Raw genomic sequence first — 18958 nt, forward strand, 5'->3', positions numbered from 1 at the left:
GAAAAGAAAAAAATTAAAGATGGAGCTGGACCTCGGAAAGACATCCAATGTCTACCTCAGGCCTCAGAACGCACATGGCTACACGTGACCCCTCCTTTCGAAAAACCAAACGAATAGAAATAAACATTAAAAACCACCTATCACCTTAATGCAAATTTCCTGGCTTCAAGCAATGCAGCACAGGAGTTGGCCCGAGAGAAAGGGAGACCCCTGTGACCAAAAGTTGAGTGACCCCTGTATCTGAGGGCAAGACTGCCAATCCAGTCCTGTAGCCTGCGGGGAGGGGGATTTGACATGATGAGGATGGAAAGGGTCTCAAATACAGACGCCACACTCTTGCGACCCTTTGGTCTCACAGTGCTCAGATTCCCCCAAACCCCGCTCAGCCCTCACAACCCCTAGGGACAATGCCCCAGAGGACCCCCTATCTATCAGGTCCTGCTGGGGCCCCCAGGCGGCCTCCATGTCCCCTCCAAGGCATGCCCCGGCCACCCGTCCCCCTGCCCGGTCCAGGCTCGTAGCTCTGCACAGTTGCCACCTTCCCTGGCCCCCCGCAGCTCTGGGGTCCCCGCAGGTCCCCGGGAAGCGCGGCCTCAGCCGCAGGCCGCGCACTGGCTCGGGATCATGGCTGCGCGGTCTGGCGCTCACGCCCTCGGCGGCCCCGAAATCCTGGGGTCGACGCAGTCCCGTAGGACCCCGGCCGCGATGTACCCGGGACTCACCTGCTCGGGCGTTCCGGGCTTCGGCCCGTGCCGCCGCCACCAGACTCCGCCATCTTCCGCGGCGCGCCGAGGGACGAGACCGCGCACACCGGGAGCTAGAGGCCAGGCAGCAGGGCGGGGCCTGTGTTGGGCGGGGCTTGGAGGGCGGGGCTTGAGGTGTTAGGGCAGGACCTGAGGATGGGGTGGAGCCTGACGAACCGGACGTGGCCAAAAGAGAGCGAAACCTGAGGCGAGCGGGGGCGGGGCCTGAAGTGAAGGTGGGTGTGGCCTGAGGAGAATTGTGTGGGCCTGAGAGCTGGGGTGGGGCCTGAGCGGAGCTAGGGAGGGGCCTTAGGAAGTGGGGCGGTGCCTGAGGGGAACAGGGGCGTGGCCCGATGCAAAGTCGACCTAAGTGAAGATGAAATGGGGCCGGTGGAGGTGGGGGCGGGGCCTGATGGAGGCGGGATCTGATTAGGGCGGAGCCTAATGAGGGCGGAACCCGAGGAGAGGCAGGCCCGAGGGGAGCTGGGATGGAGCCTGAGGAGGGTGTGGCCTGAGAAGAACTACGGAAAGACCTGAGGGGGCGGGGCCTATGGAGGACGGGGCGGGGCTCGGGCAGCAAACTGCAAGGATGGTCTTGTAGGAGGCGGAGGTGATTTCCCCCTCCCCTCCCACCACAGCCAGGACTTCTAAGACGAGGGGCGTGGCCAACGAAGAGGCCTGATAGGAGGGGTGTGGTCCGTGAAGAGGCGGGATCTGGGAGGAACAGAGGGAATTAGTTGGGACCAGAGCTATGGGTCAGTGGAGCAAGCTGAGAGGGCGTGTCTGGGTTGGGAGAGGCGTGGCCTGCAGATCGATTGGTTCTGAGCTGGACCAAGAGAAGGGAAGGGATAGGAGTTACCCGTGAAGCGAGGCAAGGAGCCTAAAATGACGAAGGGGCGTGTCTGGTATGGGAGGGGCGTGGTCGGGGGGCCTAAATTAGATTAGGAGAGAGGGAAGAGGTGGGATCTTGTAGTTAGAGGCGGAACAGAAACTCCTGAGCTTGTGAGAGCTTGGTCGATGAGAAGTGAGGCCTGGGCCGAGCCCTGGGTCAGAGAATGGATCGTAGAGTAGGGGACTGAGCTAAGCATATTGAGGGGGTGGTGTCTCGACTGGAAGGGCGTAGTGTATGAGGAGGGACCTGGTTAGGGCCAGGAGGTGGGAGAGATTATGGAGTGGGCGGAGCCTTGGCGTTAAGTAGTATGGGTCCAAGCCGCGAGGGCGCGGGTGGTCTCAAGAGATGGGGATCTAATGAGGAAACCGGCAAGGTGTGGGCGGAGCTAAGTACTGGCTGGGGAGTAGTTGTTGAGGCATAACTTGGGGTGCAGGAAGGGAAACAGTCTGAGTTCTCAAGACCCCCCTCCACCAGCAACTCTGCCTCAGTCCTACCCCTTTCCCAGGCCCAAACCCAGACTGGCTCAGTCCTCACACTTCCAACGCTATAGGATCTGGAGTCTGTCTGACACTGAGAACCTCCCATAACCTCTGCCATCAGGCCCCAGTTATCTGCCCTCAGATCTACATACATTCTCCTGAATCCTGTCTCCCACCCCCACACTCCGACAGACACTTGCATCAAGTTTGGACTCCCAAACTCTACCTCCCTAACTCCCCAAATTTTCAAACTCAGACAAACAGACAAAACCAAATCACTCCAATGGCTCTTTAATCAGAAGGGCTCAATGGCCCAAATCTGTATTAATTTTTTTCTTAACACAGCATCTCCCAGACTGGTCTAGACTTCCTGCTGCCTCAGCCTCCTGAGTGCTGGGGTGACAGGTTTACACACCACAACCAGCGGTCTTTCCTTCTTTATTGTTCTGTCTCTCCTTTCTCCTCTCTCCGGACCCTCATCCCCAACCCCACCACCTTGTTTTGGACCCTGTACAGCCCAGAGCAATATGTAAATGAGATTTCCACTACCAGCCCTCAACCCACTGCAAGCTCAAACTGTCCTGGACAGATCTGGGTTCCCAGGACCCTCTAGCCTTGAGCCATGTTATTCTTTCATTCTCTGAGCTGGTGATTCATTATAAAACCCCAAGTATAGGCCCAGCATGCACATGCCTTTAATCCCAGCACTGGGGAGGCAGGGGCAGGCAGACCTGGGTTTGATTCCCAGCACCCACATGGCAGCTAACAACTGTTCTAACTCCAGTTCCAGGGGATCTGATCTCATGCCCTCTTCTGACCTCCAGGTCAGCCAGGGCTACTTAGTGAAACCCTGTCTCAAGACAAAACAAAACAAAGCCAGACAGGCCCTAGAAGGGGCTCAGAACTCTGCCTGCAGTCAACAGGTGAGCATGAGTCTGAACACCCTGGAAGAAAGACCAAGACCCCTGCTCAGTGCACTCCTGCAAGACAGGGCCCTAAAAGAGCTGGGTGTGGTGGCACACTCCCGCTATCAGGGCACTCAGACTGAGGCAGTAGGATCAGGAATTCAAGGTCAACCTTACCTACATAGTAAGTTCAAGGCCAGTCTGGGTTACATGAGGCTCTGTCTCAGACAAACAGACCAAACCAAATCAGTCCATCTCCTGTAGTGTTCTGGGTACATGTTAGGTACTTAGACATTGTATAAAATGCCTAACAATACTACACAATTGGCAGACACCAGCCATTGATCTATAAATATTGAATGTGTCCCTGGGAACCTCCACAGTCCCTCCCACACTCTGGGGACATGCCCTCATCCACCCAAGGGCAGCTTCCAGAGCCTTGACTCCAGCTGTGCCACATGCAGGCATCCAATCCCACTGACAGAGACCCACAGCTCACACGCCCGACACACATGCCACCCAAGTCAATGGTGTCCATATGTGTGCACACTTCACGTGAGTCCAGATTTGACCCATATGTCAAACACATAGCCATACCGAAAGATAAGCAAGAAATGATCCCAGGGACTCCTGCCTGTGTCCCCAGTGTGACCAGGCACAGAACAGCAAGCTTTGGTCACACTTTACAGGACCAGCACGATCACAAGCACAAAGGACCAGCAAGTGCACGTGGGGCAAAATGCTCAGAGATGCCTGTCAGAGAAGCACAGAGAAGGGTGGCAAGGACTTTAGAGTCACAGTAGAGGCAACCCTACATGTGAAATGAGAAAAGAGAGATTGTGTTTAAGCAGAAGTGATGAGACACTGCCATGAAGGATGGAAGTTAGTTACACAGAAACATGAAAAATAATCCAGGCCCATTCATGGGACCTTTGGCTGCCAGGAAGGGGAGGGAGGCTGCCAAAGCTGTCTTGCAGAAGGAGGTAGCAGAACAGATAGATTTGGGGATGAGGCAGAAGGAAGGAAGGGAACAGGAACACACGGGGAGGGGGTGGATCTTGACTCAAACTGTGGAATTTCCCAGCACTGAGATGGAAGTGGTCAAGAGGGACCTGAGGGTCCACCTGGATTCCTGCATACAGCTATCCAATAAAAATGACCTGTGCCTGGTGGAGGCAGGAAGGGCCACAGCAGGCCACAGCTATAGGCCTGGTCACCATCTGGCTGGCAGCTGGCAAGGCTGTCCCAGAGGCAGGGACCTTATCACCTGCTGTCCAGCCAGTTGTGGGGATCCAGCCCCAGGGTGGGGCTTTGAAGTCACCTTGAAAACCCCAGTGTCACACAGGAAGACACTGAAGTCTCAAGGGAACCTCTGTGTTTCCTATAGCCTCAGGCTGGGGCCACAGTTGCCAACCTGGCTTGGACCAGCTCTGCAGCACCCAGAGGTCCCTCCATGAGATGCTCCTGGTTTCTATCTCCCACCTACATCCTCAGCTTCTGAGCCTCCAGCAACTTCCCACTGGTACTAGATGGTGGTGCTAAATCCCCCATCTTTAGAGAAATGCCCCAAAGCTTCCAAGCTCAGGGTGGCCCGAGCTCCAGGCAATGCGTTCTGTCAGCTGTAGGTCTACTTTCTGCCCCACGACCATCATCTGCCCCACAGCCGGGCTTGACTTTCTCCAAACTAACAGACTCTGTATTCCCTTTTCCTTTCTAGTTATATATAGCATTTTCTTTTTGACAGAGTCTATGTTGCGTAGACTAGACAGAAAATCCTCCTGCTTCTGCATCCTGAATGCTAAAATGACAAGCCTGTCTTGCCATGCCCAGTAACTTCTTTTTGAATCCTATGTCATGATTTTCAACATTTTAAAGTGTGTGACTCAATGTGTTTTCTCATTTTAAAATTTTATTTCTTTTTGTGTGTGTGTGTGTGGCCTTTCAATGAAACCCAAAGGCTTCACATACACTAAGCAGGACCTCAAAACCTGAGCCACAACTCCAGGCCCTCCCTGGGGGATTCTTGATAGGAGCTATACCCCTGAGCCATGTCCCCAACCCCTCACTTGGGGATTCTTGGCAGGGGCTCTACCCCTGAGCCATGCCCTCAGCTCCTCATGTGTTCTCATGTTGCTGAGGTTTGTCTGTGCTGTATAGTGTGTCAGAGTTTTATTCCTTTTCATGACTGAGTAATATTCTAGTATATATACGGAGCATATTGTGTTTGTCTAATCATCCTTTCATGGCTATTTCTATCTTTTTGGCTGCTGTGAACATTTGTGCACAAAGATTGAATCGAGTCCCTGATTTCAGCTCTTTTGGGCAGATACCCAGTAGTGGAATTGCTGGCTCATGCACTAGTTCTGTGGAGAACATTTTCTGGTTTTGGTGAGGTTTTTTTTTTTTGTTTTTGTTTTTTTGCTTATCATTTATCCTCCCCACTAAAATGTCAGCTCCCCAGGGATGAGGATGCTGCTTCCTTCCTGGCTGCTGTGTTGCCAGACAGCTCTGGCCTCAGTTAGATAAACACATGGTACTTGCATGAATCACTGGGACTCTTGGTTGGGCAATAATGCTTAGGTTCCCTGGGAGGTCTCAGTGTACATGTCTGTAAAATGGGATTGTTCCCTCAGAGAGACTTTCAGACAGTCTGTAATGACAGCACTCAGGAGACTTAGGCAGGCAGATCCTGAGTTCTAAGGCTAGCCTGTGCTACAGTGAGACCTTGTCAGTAGAAAGGGAGTTGTTCAGATGGCTCAGCAGGTCAGCAGGTAAAGGCACTTCCCATGCAATTCAGACAACCTGAATTCCATCCCTTGAAAACCCATAAAAATTATCCTCTGTCTGATCTCCACACACCCTATGGTATATGAGGGCACGCACAAAAAAAAAAGAAAGAAAGAAAGAAAGGAGAGAGAGAGAGAGAGAGAGAGAGAGAGAGAGAGAGAGAAGCTAGAGAGATGGCTTAGTGGTTAAGAGTACTGGCTGCCCTTGCAGAGGACCCTGGTTTGGTTCCCAGCACCAACATGGCGGCTAACGACCATCTGTAACTCCAGTTCCAGGGGATCTGAGGCCCTCTTCTGGCCTCCATGGCTGGAAATGGGTTCTTGCACATGCTCAGAGCTCAGAAGGCACCTAGTTGCACTCAGGCAGGGCCTCTCGCAGGCACATCTTAGGCCTGGCAGGCCTCTGCCCTTGAATGGACCCTGCTTTCTGGGTTCTTTTCGAAGCAGCACAGAGACTCCTTCTTAGCGGGTGGGCACACATTTGACTGTCTGCAGAACCATGGGCCCTTGTCCCCCAGGGCTCAACATCCGAGGACTCAATCCAGTGCAGATGGAAAATATTCAAACAAACAAATAAACCCATCCGTACTGAATGTGCATGGGCTTATTTTTTCTTTTCCTTGTCATGATTTCATAAACAATATGCGGAACAACTGTTTACACCATATCCAAGTTGCGTGGGGGATCGGAACCCAGCTAGAAGTAACTAATCCATGGGAGCTACACTCAGCTCTCCCTGATCACTTTGTGATTTTGGGGGTGCTGGGGTTTTAAGAAACCCAGAGCTTGACACAGGCTAGGCAGGGGCTCTGCCCTAGACTTTGTGGTTCTTTTTCATCACAGCCCACTTATAGGAAAGATCTTAAAATAACTAAAAAAATTACATTTATTTAGATGTTCATTTTTGTGTGTGTGCACACATGTACCATGGTGCATGTATGGAGGTCAGAGGACAACTTGCAGGCATTAGTTCTCTTTGCACTATGTGATTTCTGGGGACTGAACTCAGGTCAACAGGCTTGGCAGCAAGCCCCTTACAGGCTGAGCCATCTCACCAGATGTTCCCCCACTTCTTTTCTGAGAGAAGGTCTCAGCCCAGGCTGGCCTCAAACTCACTATGATTGTGTAGCCAATGATGATCTTGAACTCTTTGATCTTCCTGACTGCACCTCCTGAGTGCTGGAATGACAGACATGTGCTACTAACCCTAGATATAGAAAGGACTTGAGCATCTGGGTATATGGGTATCCATGAAGGTTCTGGCATCAGTGGCTGAAAAATACAAAGTGTGCTAGGCATGGTAGTACACACCCCTTAGCCCCAGCACTCAGGAGGCAGAGGCCGGGGATCTCTGTGAGTTCAAGGCCAGCCTGGTCTGCATAGCGAATTCCAGGCCAGTTGGGGCTACACAGAGGCTTTGTCAAAAAAAAAAGTGTGTATCTATGTGTGGGTTTGTGCACATGTGTTCAGGTACCCACAGAGGCCAGAAGGGAGCATCAGATCTCTTGCAGCTGGAGTTACAAGCTGTTGTGAGTTGTCTGACTTGAGTGCTGGGAACCAACTCAGGTCCTCTGGAAGAGTACAAAGAGCTTTTAACCACTGAGCCATCTCTCCAGTCCCTCCTTTCTTTTCTTTCCCTTTCCCTCTTAGTGATGTTGAGGACAGAACATAGGGCTGGGCATGTGCTTGGCAGACACTGCAGAAGTGTAACCCTGAGCTGTGTAAGCTCAGCAGGAGCTCCCTGTCTACCACACGGACAAGTTTGCTGTCAGAGCCTTCCAGGCCTCTTGACTGAGCCACACCCCTTAGGTAAGCCACGCCTATTCTCCATCTAGGCCACGCCCCTGCTCCTGAAAACCAGACTGTAGGAATCATCCCTCTACTCTCTGGCCCCTTATTCTACTCCCTCACAGTCCTGGAAGCCAGAAGTTCAAAGTGGGGGGCAGGGCATCCTCCAGCTGCTCTGAAGGAGAGCTAGACAGGGTCTCTTCCCCTGACTTCCAGTGGCTCTGGCCATCCTTGGTGCTCTGGGCTTTTGGGTGTCACTTGGCAGCTGCTTCTGTCTTCCTGCAGCAGTCTCCTGTGTCTCTCCTTCTATTCGATTCACTTCTGTTTCCTCAAGACACTCCAGGAAGGGCGGTGGTATACACACCCACATCCCTGCACTCTGGGCTCGCAAGCAGAACTGTAAGTTCAAGGCCAGACTGGGTTACTTAGCTTTTCTCCAAGACAAAAGAAGGAGGGGGTCGCAACAAGATGGATCAGTGTGTGTATGTGCTTGCTGCCAAGGCTGCTGGCCTGAGTTTGACCCTTGGGATCCACATGGCAAGAGAGAACTGATTCCTGAAAGTTGTCCTCTGACCTGACAGACATGCTGTGGCATATTCCTCTGTCAACACAAAGTTTGTTTGTTTTTTTCCTGGGTGTGGTGGCACACACCTTTAATCCCAGCATTCGGGAGGCAGAGGCTGGCAGATCTCTGTGAGTTCAAGGCCAGCCTGGTCTACATAGTGAGTTCCAGGACAGCTGGGGCTACAGAGAGACCCTGTCTCAAAAAGACCAAAGAAAAAATTATTATTTTTATTTTATGTGTATGTGTGTATTGCCTGCATGTAGGTAAGTGTACCCGTGTCGTGCAGTGCCCGCAGAGGACAGAAGAGGCTGTCGGATCCCCTGAAACTGGAGTTACAGGCAGTTGTTAGCTACCATGTGTGAGCTGGGATTCGAACCCAGTCTACTGCAGGAACAGCCAGTGTTCTTAACCACTGAGCCATCTCTCCAGCCCCCTTAATTTTTTTTTTAAGTAATTCGGTTGTGGGTCTGGAGAGATGGCTCAGCGTTTAAGAGCACTGACTGCTCTTGCAGAGGACCCAGGTTCAATTCCCAGCACCCACATGGTGGCTACAAACCATCCTTAACTCCAGTTCCAGGGGAATTCAAAGCCCTCTTCTGACCTCTGCAGCATTGCACAACGTGGATGCACACATATACATGCAGACAACACACTCATACACATAAAATAAAAATTAAAAAAAAAATTTTTTTGGTCTTTTTGAGACAGGGTCTCCCTGTAGCTCCAGCTGTCCTGGAAACTCACTATGTAGACCAGGCTGGCCCTGAACTCACAGAGATTTGCCTGCTTCTGCCTCCTGAGTGCTGGGATTAAAGGTGTGCACTGCCACGCCCAGCAAAATGAAATATTTTTCAAAAAGGTAAATCAGTTGCAAAGAAGAAAGATAAATAAAAATTCAGTTGTATGTAGGGCCTACCCTAGTCCACCTTGATCTTATCTGAGTCCATTAGTAATTATATTTACAGAGACCCCCACTTCCAAATAAAACCATGTACTGGAAATTTTAGGGAAGGTGAACACCACTCTATTCATTATAATTAATTTTTTTACATTTTAATTTATTTTGTCTGCAGGTGTGGGTGCTTACATGACATGGTGCAAATGTGGAAGTCAGAAGACAACCTGTGGGAGTCAGTTTTCTCCTTACAACACATGGGACTCCAATGGATCAAACTCATATCAAGCGTGGTGGCAAGTGCCTTTACCTTCTGAGGCATCTCCCTAGCCCTTAGGTTTTCACAGTGAACAGCCACAAACTGGAAACTGCTCAAAGACCCATCAACAGGTGTACAAACAGATATAGTCACAGGAGAGCTTTAGATACAGTATTCCCTGGGAACATTCTGGAACACTCTATACTGTTCCAGAACATTCTAAGTAGACATAATGTAGAAGGGCCTAGCTGAGTGCCAAAAAGAGCTCAAGGGACAGCAATTTAGTAAGGAAAAAGGAGGAATCCCTGCCACTTGCCTTCCATGTTACTTCCAGCAGGGAGTGAAGTCACAGATGCCATGGGAACAGACTGATCTATACAAGTGATGTTCAGAGACAGCCCTCTATGATCCATGGAGACATACCTAGGGGAGCATGGCAGGAGGCTGAACTGCGAAAGTCTCCCAGGAATGTTCTAGGTATTGATTAAAAGAGATGACATGGGAGTTTTACCAAAACTCATGGACTGGGCACATGGCTATGTGATTGGATATGAATTGTGCTGTTGAAAGCTGATTGGTTAGCTGGGGTGAGGTTCAGTGAAGGGCGGCCCTGGTCCAGTGTGCTTCAGGCTGTGCAGTCTCTCAACACTATAAGAAAAAAGAAAGCAAAATCTAATTTTTAATAATTTTGTGTGTGGGCACATGTTTGTATGGGGGTGGGTATAGTGTACACCATGTGTGTGGAGGACAGGTCAACCTTCACCCTTTTTCTTGAGACGTGGTCTTGTAGTGTGACCAGAGGTTCACTGATTCAGCTAGGCTGACTGCTCAGTGAGCCCAGAGATCCTCTTGCCTCTGCTCCCCAGCACTGGGAGTACAAGTATGCACCACCACATCCAGCTCTGTGTCTGGGTCCTGTGGATCCCAACTCAGGTCCTCAAGCTTGCCAGCTGAGCTATCGTCACAGCTCCTGTTTTTTTATTCTTCTTAGACAGGGTCTCCTGTAGCCCAGGTTGACCTTGAACTCCTGATCCTGCCTCCACCCACCTTCTGAATACTGGACGACAGGCATGAACTACTAGGCTCAGTGAAAGCTGGTTTGTTTATTATTTATTTATTTATTTATTTATTTGGTCTTTTTGAGACAGGGTCTCCCTGTAGCCCCAGGTGTCCTGAAACTCACTATGTAGACCAGGCTGGCCTTGAACTCACAGAGATCCACCTGCCTCTGCCTCCCAGGTGCTGGGACTAAAGATGTGCGTCACCATGCCCGGATTATTTATTATTTTTTATTTTTTATGTGTACGAGTGTATTGCCTGCATGTATGTGAATGCACCCATGTCATGCAATGCCACAGAGGTCAGAGAGGGCTTCGGAGTCCCCTGGAACTGGAGTTAAGGACAGTTGGTAGCTGCCGTGTGGGTGCTAGGAATCAAAGCTGAGTCCTCTGCAAGAGCAGTCAGTGCTCTTAACCGCTGAGTCATCTCTCCAGCCCCTAAAGCTGATTTATTTTTAAGCAAACAAAAGCAGGTTCCACAAAGCCTACTTGATAATGGCAGAGTCAGAATGGCCAACTGGGAAGAGGTGTGAGGGAGACCCTAGGGAGTAGGGTGCCAGCTGCTGCTGTGAATTTGATTAGATTCACACCAGACAAGAACCCTGCCCCAGTTCCAGAATATTTGCAAACTCTGTCATAATAGGAAATATACAATGGTCAGCAACAAAGGCCATTGGGTGATAACTGCTATGAAGGCAGTAGTCTGAGAAAGTTCAAGGAACCCAGTGAATCATCCAGGTCAAGGATAGGTGCTCTAATGACATGTTATCATCCCTGCTTTAATAAGTGCAGAATATAAACTATTCTAGAATGTTCCGGAACTTTCCTGAATGTTCCGAAACATTCCAAAACTTTGTGGAAAAGTCCAGAATGTTCCAACATATTCCAGGTGGACGTAATGTAGAAGGCCCTAGCCCAGTGCCAGAAAGAACTCAAAGGAAAGTGATGAGGCCACATTGACTCAGTGGGAAGTGAGGCAAGGCGGAGCAAACAGGGAGAGTGTCGACAAAGATGTATTGAGAACGGCTTCCTCAGTGTGTGGGACACAGCTGTGACCAAGACACCCAGTGTGTCGCATCTGGCAGAGGGACCATTTATTAAACCAATCATCACACAAGTGAACAAACAACTGCTTAATTGTTGACATGATAAAAACTCTAGTTAGACACTGTGACATAGGGTGCTGGCCAAGCTGGGAGGCCCTGAGGTTCCTTCGGAATGAAGTGCTGGTCAGGAGTGCATAGGAACAGGCTTCCAGGCACAAGGAACAGCCCTTGTGGGGACCTGGAGGAGAGGAAGGATGTACGTAGGGACCTGGGCAGCCTCAGGGTTGGGGTCTGACTTTAGATGGGCAGGAATTCCCGTCTTTCCGTAAGAATGTCTGTCAAACGTCCCGACAAATGTCTAGAGTGTCCATGTTGTGTGCCTGCTGCACATCAAAGGGTCTTGCCCGCTCCCTACCCCAAGACTTCATGCTATCCCCAGGCTGGTCCTTGTTGCCAGGAAACTAGGATACTGGTTCCCATGGCAACCCTGTGCTACCCGGACACATGGGTGTTCCTGCAAGTTGCCATGACACCAGCCACCCACCACCACCACCTGGTCTGTATGTCATACCAGAAGATGAACAGGGGGCAAAGCCTTGGGGATAAGGGGAAACTGAGGCTCCAAAGGCTGTAGTAAAGTTAGGCACCAGCTACATGATCAAAGAGAGTCCTCCCCTTTTTCGATACTGTGGAAAAAGCCAGTGGCTGGTGAGTGGGGAGAGCTACTCTAAGGCCCTCATGAGGTACCTGGGGTCCTTCCTCAGCTATCCCAGGTAACCCCAGGGACAGTTCCCCTGTGGTGTGCATTCAGGTCAGCACAGCACAGAAGAAATAGCTGGAGAGGGAGTCCCAAGGCCCACAGGGAGGCAGTATCAAGATTAAAATGGAGCCAGGGACTGGGGCTGGGGGTGCAGTAGGTAGAGTACTTGCCTAGCATACAAGAAGCCCTGGGTTTCCCCAGTACCACACAAACCAGGTGTGGTGATGCTTACCTGTCATTCTAGCAGTAGAGAGGTGGAGGCAGGAGAATCAGGAGTTCAAGGTCATCCTCAGCTACACAGAGTTATTCGAGGTCAGCCTGGACTATGTGAGACCCTGCACCAACAAAGTTCGGGTGGGGGGGGCTCGATCAAGACAGTAGCAATGGCTTAAACCTGCCATCCCTGCACTTTGAGCCTGAGGCAGGAGGATCCAGTTTCAGACCAGTCTGTGCTACGTAGAGAGTCTCTAATCTGTGTGGGAACGCTGAGGTCTCCACAGAGCTGAATGGTGACAACCCTGGGGCTACATCCTGGGGACCTTGCTGGTACAACTGGACTTAGGGACTTTGTGTAACAATAAGACCTGAGAAAAGGGCCAGATCTGTGATCAGATTTGTTCTATGCCGGATGGACCTGGGGGACTGCTAGAAAGGAGGCCAGAATCCTGAGACACAGGGCAAGAGGCTCTAGGGTTGCCATGTGTGATAAGTAGTTTGCATGGGTGTCCCCCATAGGCTCTAAAATGTGGACCCTTGGTTCCCAGTTCGTGGCGCTATTTGGATAAAGTTTTGGAACTTTTAGTAGGTTGTAGCCACACTAGAGGAAACACATCACTAGGGGTGAGCTTTAACCGTTTTTTTTTTAATATTTTATTTATTATTTTTATTTTATGTGTATGTGTGTAGTGCCATGCATGTAGGTAAGTGAACCCATGTAGTGCAATGCCTGTGGAGGACAGAAGAGGAAGAGGCTGTTGGATCCCTGGAACTGGAGTTACAGACAGTTGTTAGCTGCCATGTGGGTGCTGAGATTTGAACCAGGGTCTTCGGCAAGAACAGCCAGTGTTCTTAACCACTGAACCATCTCTCTAGCCCCAACTTTAACCGTTCTTAAAGCCTTGCCAGATTTCCAGATTCTTTCTGCTTCCTGTCCCTGCCAGAAGATGTGAGTGCTCAGCTTTCTGCTCCAGCCATCTCTGCTGCCATGTCTCCCCGTCCACGATGAACTCTTACTCTCTGAAAACATAAGCCAAATAAACTTTTCCTTATGTAAGTGGCCTTGATCATGGTGTTTTATCACAGCAACAGAAAAGTAATACATCATGGAAACAGAGTAAGCTTAGAGTTGGGAAGACAAGTGTTCCAGTGGATTAAGGCAATGTGAGCCCCAGGAAGAACTGAGATGCTACTTAGATAATCCCCACTTACTGAGAGAGGCCAGAGCTGGACCTTTGAGTTTGGCTGACCACTTAGAGCCCCTACCTAGAATCTCCCAGCGAGGGACTCTTGAATTTGACTCCAATGGGTCAAAGCTCTGTCTCCAAGAAAAAGAAGCCAGATAACCACAAAATTATCAGAAGATCTCTTCAATGGTGACTCAGCTTGGAAGAGGGACCCTGGGCCCAGGTAGTGTTCCACACGCTACCCCACCCAGGCCAGGGTCAGGCTTTTGGAGGGAAACCACTCTTCAGGAGTGTGACCTGGCTTCTGTCCCTCTTGTTCTCTAAGATCTTTTGGACTTCTTGCAGATTGGGAGTAACTACTAGGTAGGGTCCCCCCCCAGCCCATTCCCTTAGGGCAGGCGCACGGAGAGAAGCAGCTTCAGTCATGTCTTTTTTTCACTTTATTTAAAGGTCTCTTCCTTCCCAGCTCCTTCCACTTTGGAGTCCCTACTGCCCCCTTTCTAGGGCTGGGTCTCCAGAGAGAGAAGAGAAAGCCTTATTGGAGGGGAGTCCCGGAGGCCTCAGTCCCTCCGAGGACAAAGAGTAAAGAAAAAGGCTACACAGACCAGGTTCAAAGACTCAGAAAGCCACGTGAGAAAAACAAAAGGCCCCAAAGAAGCAAGACAGAGGAGGGGTGGGAACCAGGCAGACCCCGAGTCTCACACACTGGGCAGTGTCCCACATCTGGAGAGGTGCTGAGGGATATGCTGGGGATGAGGAAAGATGTGGGGATGGGGGCGCCCAAGATTGGTTCCCTCCCTGGCCCTGGGCTCCAGGGTGCAGAGTGAGAGAATTCGGAGGAGCCCCCAGCCCTAGGAGCTAGGCTAGCAGTCTGGGAGATTATAGCTTGGTCAAGTCCAGCTTCAGCTTGTAGGGTGGAGGACTGTCCTCCCAGGCAGGCGACTGGGGTGGGTACAAGGGCCATTCCGGCTCCACCAAGAAGCCCTTGTGTTGCTCCAGGGTCAGGGGCTGCAGGATGGGCATGAGAGCCTTGTTTCCCATGGCACACAGGAGAGCGTATGACCCAGTCAAGGATTCCCGAGGGCCTCCTATACCCGCCTTGGGCCCCGTGCCACCCGCCTCCTGTACCACCTTGGGCCCCGTGCCACCCATGGTATCACCCACCTGTAACTTAAGGTGCTGGCCTGGTGCGGTGACCAGGGTGGAGCAGCTCAGCCACAGCATCACCAGAACAGACAGGAAGAGGCAGCAGGCCAGTATCCACCGAGGCATCCCCGAGCGCCTGCCCACCGGGCAGAAACATTTGGCTGCCTAAGCCAGACCAAGCTCCACCCAGCTAACCTGGGGCACCTACTGAGAGACTCACCGAGACACCCACCCACTGGGACACATACCGGGACATGCAGCTGAGGAAGTCATTCTCCTGCTGATCCTCCGGCTCCACTTTGGCTTCCTTGCTGGTCTTTACTCTGATCTTAGCCTTCCTCACCTTGTCCAGGGGGCCTACGGGGTCTGAGGGTCAGGCAGCTAACAGTGGCCCCTAAGAGGCCAGTCTAGCAATGAGAGGGAAGGAGAGTCCTCTAGGAGAGGGAAGCCAGTACTCAGACAGGTGAGTAGGCCTGAAATGAAGGTCACAAGCCTGGACAAGGACCCTGGGAGAGAGAGCATGGAACCCTGAGGGATGTACCACGAAGCCCTGGGAGATGGACTGTGAACCCTAGGAGACTGTGGACCCTGGGAAATGGGCCATGAAACCCAGTTGGGTCCTTACCCACATGCACTTCCAGGGCCTCAGGGTGCGACCCCCTCCAGGTCACTTCCACTCGCTGCAAATGACTGCCTTGGAACCCAAAGCTTTCCACCACAGGCTGGGTCTGAGCAAGGAACAAGATGTCACAGACAGGCACCACCAGAGCCCCAGCAGGCATCTCTCAGGCCCAGGTATCCCCTAGTTTTCCTAGAGGTCAGGTAAGGAGGACATCATCCCGAGGCTGCATCCCCAACAGTCACCTACTGGAGTAGGATTATGCCCAGGCCAAGGCAACACTATCTCTGTGATTGGCTGGCAGGTGGTCACATGATCCTGCCAGGCCCAATCAGGGTAAATCTCTATTCAACTGCAACCCTAGATAAAGGCGCTGGTGAGGTGACTTAGCTAGTAAGTGCCTGAGGAACGAAGCTTGTTCACGGAGACCTAAACGCCTGGATTCACCAATGCCTGAAGTTCTAGCAACAGACTTCACATGTCACAAACCTTGTTACCCTGAGCACTGGCGACACTCTGGTTTAGCCAACCAGAACTCACCTGGAACACCATCACCTTCCCATTGTCTGTCTGAAGGTAGTATGTCCAGGTGGAGGACACGAAGCCCTGAGCTGAGCTCACCAGGTCATTACAGAGTGTAGAGAGTAAGTCCAGCAAGGAGAGGGTCCCACCTGGAGCTTCCAAAGCTGTTCTCTGGGAAGGGAAGGCCGAAGACACAGAAATATAGTTACAGTTCAGCATGCCGGTGGGATGGGGGGAGGATGTACGACTGGGCCATGTTGATATTAGGCTGCCTGGTTTGGGATAAACAGGGCTTATATAACCAACACAGGTCTCTATAGTGTAGTAGACTTCCTGTGTGTTCCTGAGGAGATGCCTGCCCCCTCTGGGAATGCCATATCTTTTTTAGTTTGTTTCTGAGACAGGATCTCATGTAGCTGGGGCTGGCTTTAAACTCTTCTTCTTCTTCTTCTTCTTCTTCTTTTTTTTAGACAGGGTCTCCCTGTAGCCCCAGTTGGCCTGGAACTGGATATGTTGACCAAGCTGTCCATGAAATCACAGAGATCCACCTGCCTCTGCTTCCCAAGTACTGGGATTAAAGGCAGGCACCACCACACCCAGCCTGGCCTTGAAGCAGTATGACAGGAGTCACAGGCTAGGGGCCCCACCTTCTGCTCCAGCTGGGATTCAGGTTCAGGGGTCTGGCCCCAGCATCCCTCGCTGCAGGCGCGTTGCTCGGTTGCCTTCGCATAAGCTTCTGTGCAGGCTGTGGGTGACACAATGGCCTGCTTGGGCTCAGCCCTTCCCAGGCCACTTCTCCCCCAGCATCAGGTGCACCTAGCCTAGACCCCCACCTGCTTCACACTCTGTCTCAGTGGCATTCGGCCTGGAGCTCCGGGCCACGAAGCGGCAAATGGAGAAGAGCCGGCAGCCACGCTCGCAAGCGCTGAGTAGGGCAGCGAGGCTCTGTGGGGACTCGTCCAAAGGGCTCTCCAGGCCAGGCTGGGGAGGGAGACAGGGTCTCAGGCGAAGGGACGGTGCGAGGGGAAATGAGGATCTTCAGGGAAGAAGGCTGGGGTCTCGCAAGAATCTAGGAGCCCCAAGTGAGATTGGGGGACTCCTGGAACATTATTGGTGGCACTTGGGAGGCTTTCTAAACAGACTGCACAGTGAAGGACTTGGGGGGTCTGGGAAGGAGGCTAGCTGAGGGGTTCTCGGGCCAGAAGTCAAGGGGTTCTTGGGTCAGAAGTCAAGGGGTTCTTAGACCAGAAGCCGAGGATTTGTTCCTTTTCAGTCATACTGGGGCAGAGCTAGTTTTGGAGGGGGAGGTAGTGAAGAGGATGTGGAAGAGGAGAGAGGAGGGAGGATCATAGGCTGTGGGGAGGCAGGGATTGGACACCCAGGGATCCTTGCCCTGGGGAGTGGGTGTGTGTGTGAAGGCACTTAGAAGCCTCTCTTGGCTCCTGCCACACACACACTGGCCTCAACTGTTCCTCCCCTCCTCGGCAGGAGCATGACCCCTTCCCCAATCCAGACCGCCTATCCCAGGCCCCTCCCCCTTCGAGAGACCCTCATCTCAGGCTCCCTTCCGAGGGACTCCTAGACCCCTCCCCGTGACTGACCCTCCCATCCCAGACCCCCTCCAAAGGACCTCGCCTCCAGCTCCCAGCCCAGGCACCCCAGCCCCTCCCCCTCCCCAGCACCCTTCTCTCAGGCTCCCCGCAGCTTCTAGGGACCCTGGTCTCTGGCTCCAGTCCCAGAGCCCCACAGCCCAGTTCCCTCTCCCTCCCAGGGCCCCGCAGCCCCTCCCTCACCTGCGCGGGCGGCGGGCCAGGGTAGCGCTGGCGACACCGCCGCTGGCAGCTCTGCGTGTCCCCGAGCTGCGGGGCAAAGGGGTCATGCGAGGGCGCGGGGGCGGCGGGCGACGCCAGCAGCAGCAGCAGCAGCGGCAGCGCCACCGCAGCCATGACCGTGCGTGCGAGGCTCGGGACCGGGTTGCGGACTCCGGGATGCGGGACCCAGCGCTGACGTCACCGAGTGAGGCAGCCTGGGAAGGGGGGGGCGCGGCGCGCGGGTCGGGCAGGTGGATCGCCGCCTCCCGGTCCTAGGACACCTTCCCGGTGCCCACGGCGGGAGCATCTCTGCCAGCCCTGGGGTTCAGAAGATGCCCAGGGTGAGGCCAGGACTCGGGTCTGTTGACCAAAGATACCAAGGAGGGCCTGAGCAGAGAGGGGGCCACTCGGGCCTCGCGGAGACTGAGGCCAAGAGAAACCAAGCCAGGGAACAGCCAGGATCTTGGGTCAAGGAAGAGAAAAAGGGAGATGACGAAGAGAGGTGGAGGAGGGGGAGGGGAAGGGAGGGGGATGGAGGAGGATGAAGATGATGGAAAAAGAGGAGGATGGGGGAGCATAGAGAAGGGGAAGAGAAATGAAGGTGGGGAACGGGACGATGAAGAGAATGGAGCACAAAGATGGGGGGCGGGGTGAAGATGGGAGAGGAGGAAGAGGACGGACCATAGGGCTGGAGCCCAGCCTGAAAGCCTGGCTGTTTCTGTGACACTAGGTCCCAGGCGGAGGGACCTCCTGGGCAACTGCTTCCTCCAGGAAGTGTCAGAGCCTCCAATGCCCCAATATCAGGGCCACCTCCCTTCATCCCAGTGCAGAAACAACGACCTGGAGGAACCCAACTAGGAGCCACCTTAGTGAGAGACCATTCTGGGCTAACTTCTAATTCTGGTGGGAAAGCTTTGGGCAAGCCCGGAGGGACACTTGTGGCTTCCCTGAGTGCCACACCCCATCTGGGGTTAGGAGATCTCCCCAGCTTCCTCTTTCCGACATGGAAATGGGGTGCCCCTCTGAGTCCCGGTGGCCTGCCTGGCACAGGTGCCTACGCCCCGCGCGCCCTAGTCGCTCCTCCCCAGCAGACCAGGCGGCCGCTCTCGGGGTCACGGGGTCACCGGGGGCCGCGGGGAGGGAAGGGGGCGCCCGGTCCCCTCCGGGCGCTTGCTTTCATCTCGGCATCCCGGGCTGGCCCCCAAGTGGCTTAATCAGGCGCGGCTGTGCCTGGCCGACCTGAACATCTGGATCCTGGCGCAGCCCCTCCCCCGCCCCGCC

The 18958-nt window shown here is 52.9% G+C and overlaps 2 protein-coding genes and 1 long non-coding RNA gene across 5 annotated transcripts in view; 1 reads left to right on the plus strand and 2 right to left on the minus strand.

The window, feature by feature from the left end:
* Window positions 1-848, minus strand: part of Klhl26 (kelch like family member 26) — a 30547-nt gene extending 29699 nt beyond the window's left edge. The window contains exon 1 of one of the 2 annotated variants that reach the window (XM_008824532.3): window positions 723-848. In XM_008824532.3, the coding sequence (XP_008822754.1) occupies window positions 723-775 (53 nt within the window). In that variant the 5' untranslated portion in view covers window positions 776-848. The remainder of the gene's footprint in view (window positions 1-722) is intronic. The other variant, XM_029559367.1, reaches the window with a different exon arrangement.
* Window positions 849-14001: 13153 nt separating this feature from the next.
* Window positions 14002-17848, minus strand: Tmem59l (transmembrane protein 59 like). The gene is made up of 8 exons (XM_008824536.3): window positions 17660-17848; window positions 16700-16847; window positions 16514-16611; window positions 15885-16037; window positions 15351-15453; window positions 14974-15082; window positions 14744-14861; window positions 14002-14587 (listed from the first exon to the last, which is right to left on the minus strand). The coding sequence occupies exons 1-8, from the start codon at window positions 17810-17812 to the stop codon at window positions 14459-14461; spliced, it is 1011 nt and encodes a 336-aa protein (XP_008822758.1). The 5' UTR covers window positions 17813-17848; the 3' UTR covers window positions 14002-14458.
* LOC103726861 overlaps window positions 17813-18958 on the plus strand; it is a 1560-nt gene continuing 414 nt past the window's right edge. Inside the window, exons 1-2 of one of the 2 annotated variants that reach the window (XR_606922.1) lie at window positions 17813-17882; window positions 18408-18546. This is a non-coding gene — a long non-coding RNA (uncharacterized LOC103726861). Of the gene's footprint in view, window positions 17883-17942; window positions 18019-18407; window positions 18547-18958 lie in introns of those variants that run through there. The other variant, XR_606921.2, reaches the window with a different exon arrangement.

Source organism: Nannospalax galili, unplaced genomic scaffold (genome assembly GCF_000622305.1).
Source record: "Nannospalax galili isolate Female #2095 unplaced genomic scaffold, S.galili_v1.0 scaffold529, whole genome shotgun sequence".
NCBI lineage: Eukaryota > Metazoa > Chordata > Mammalia > Rodentia > Spalacidae > Nannospalax > Nannospalax galili.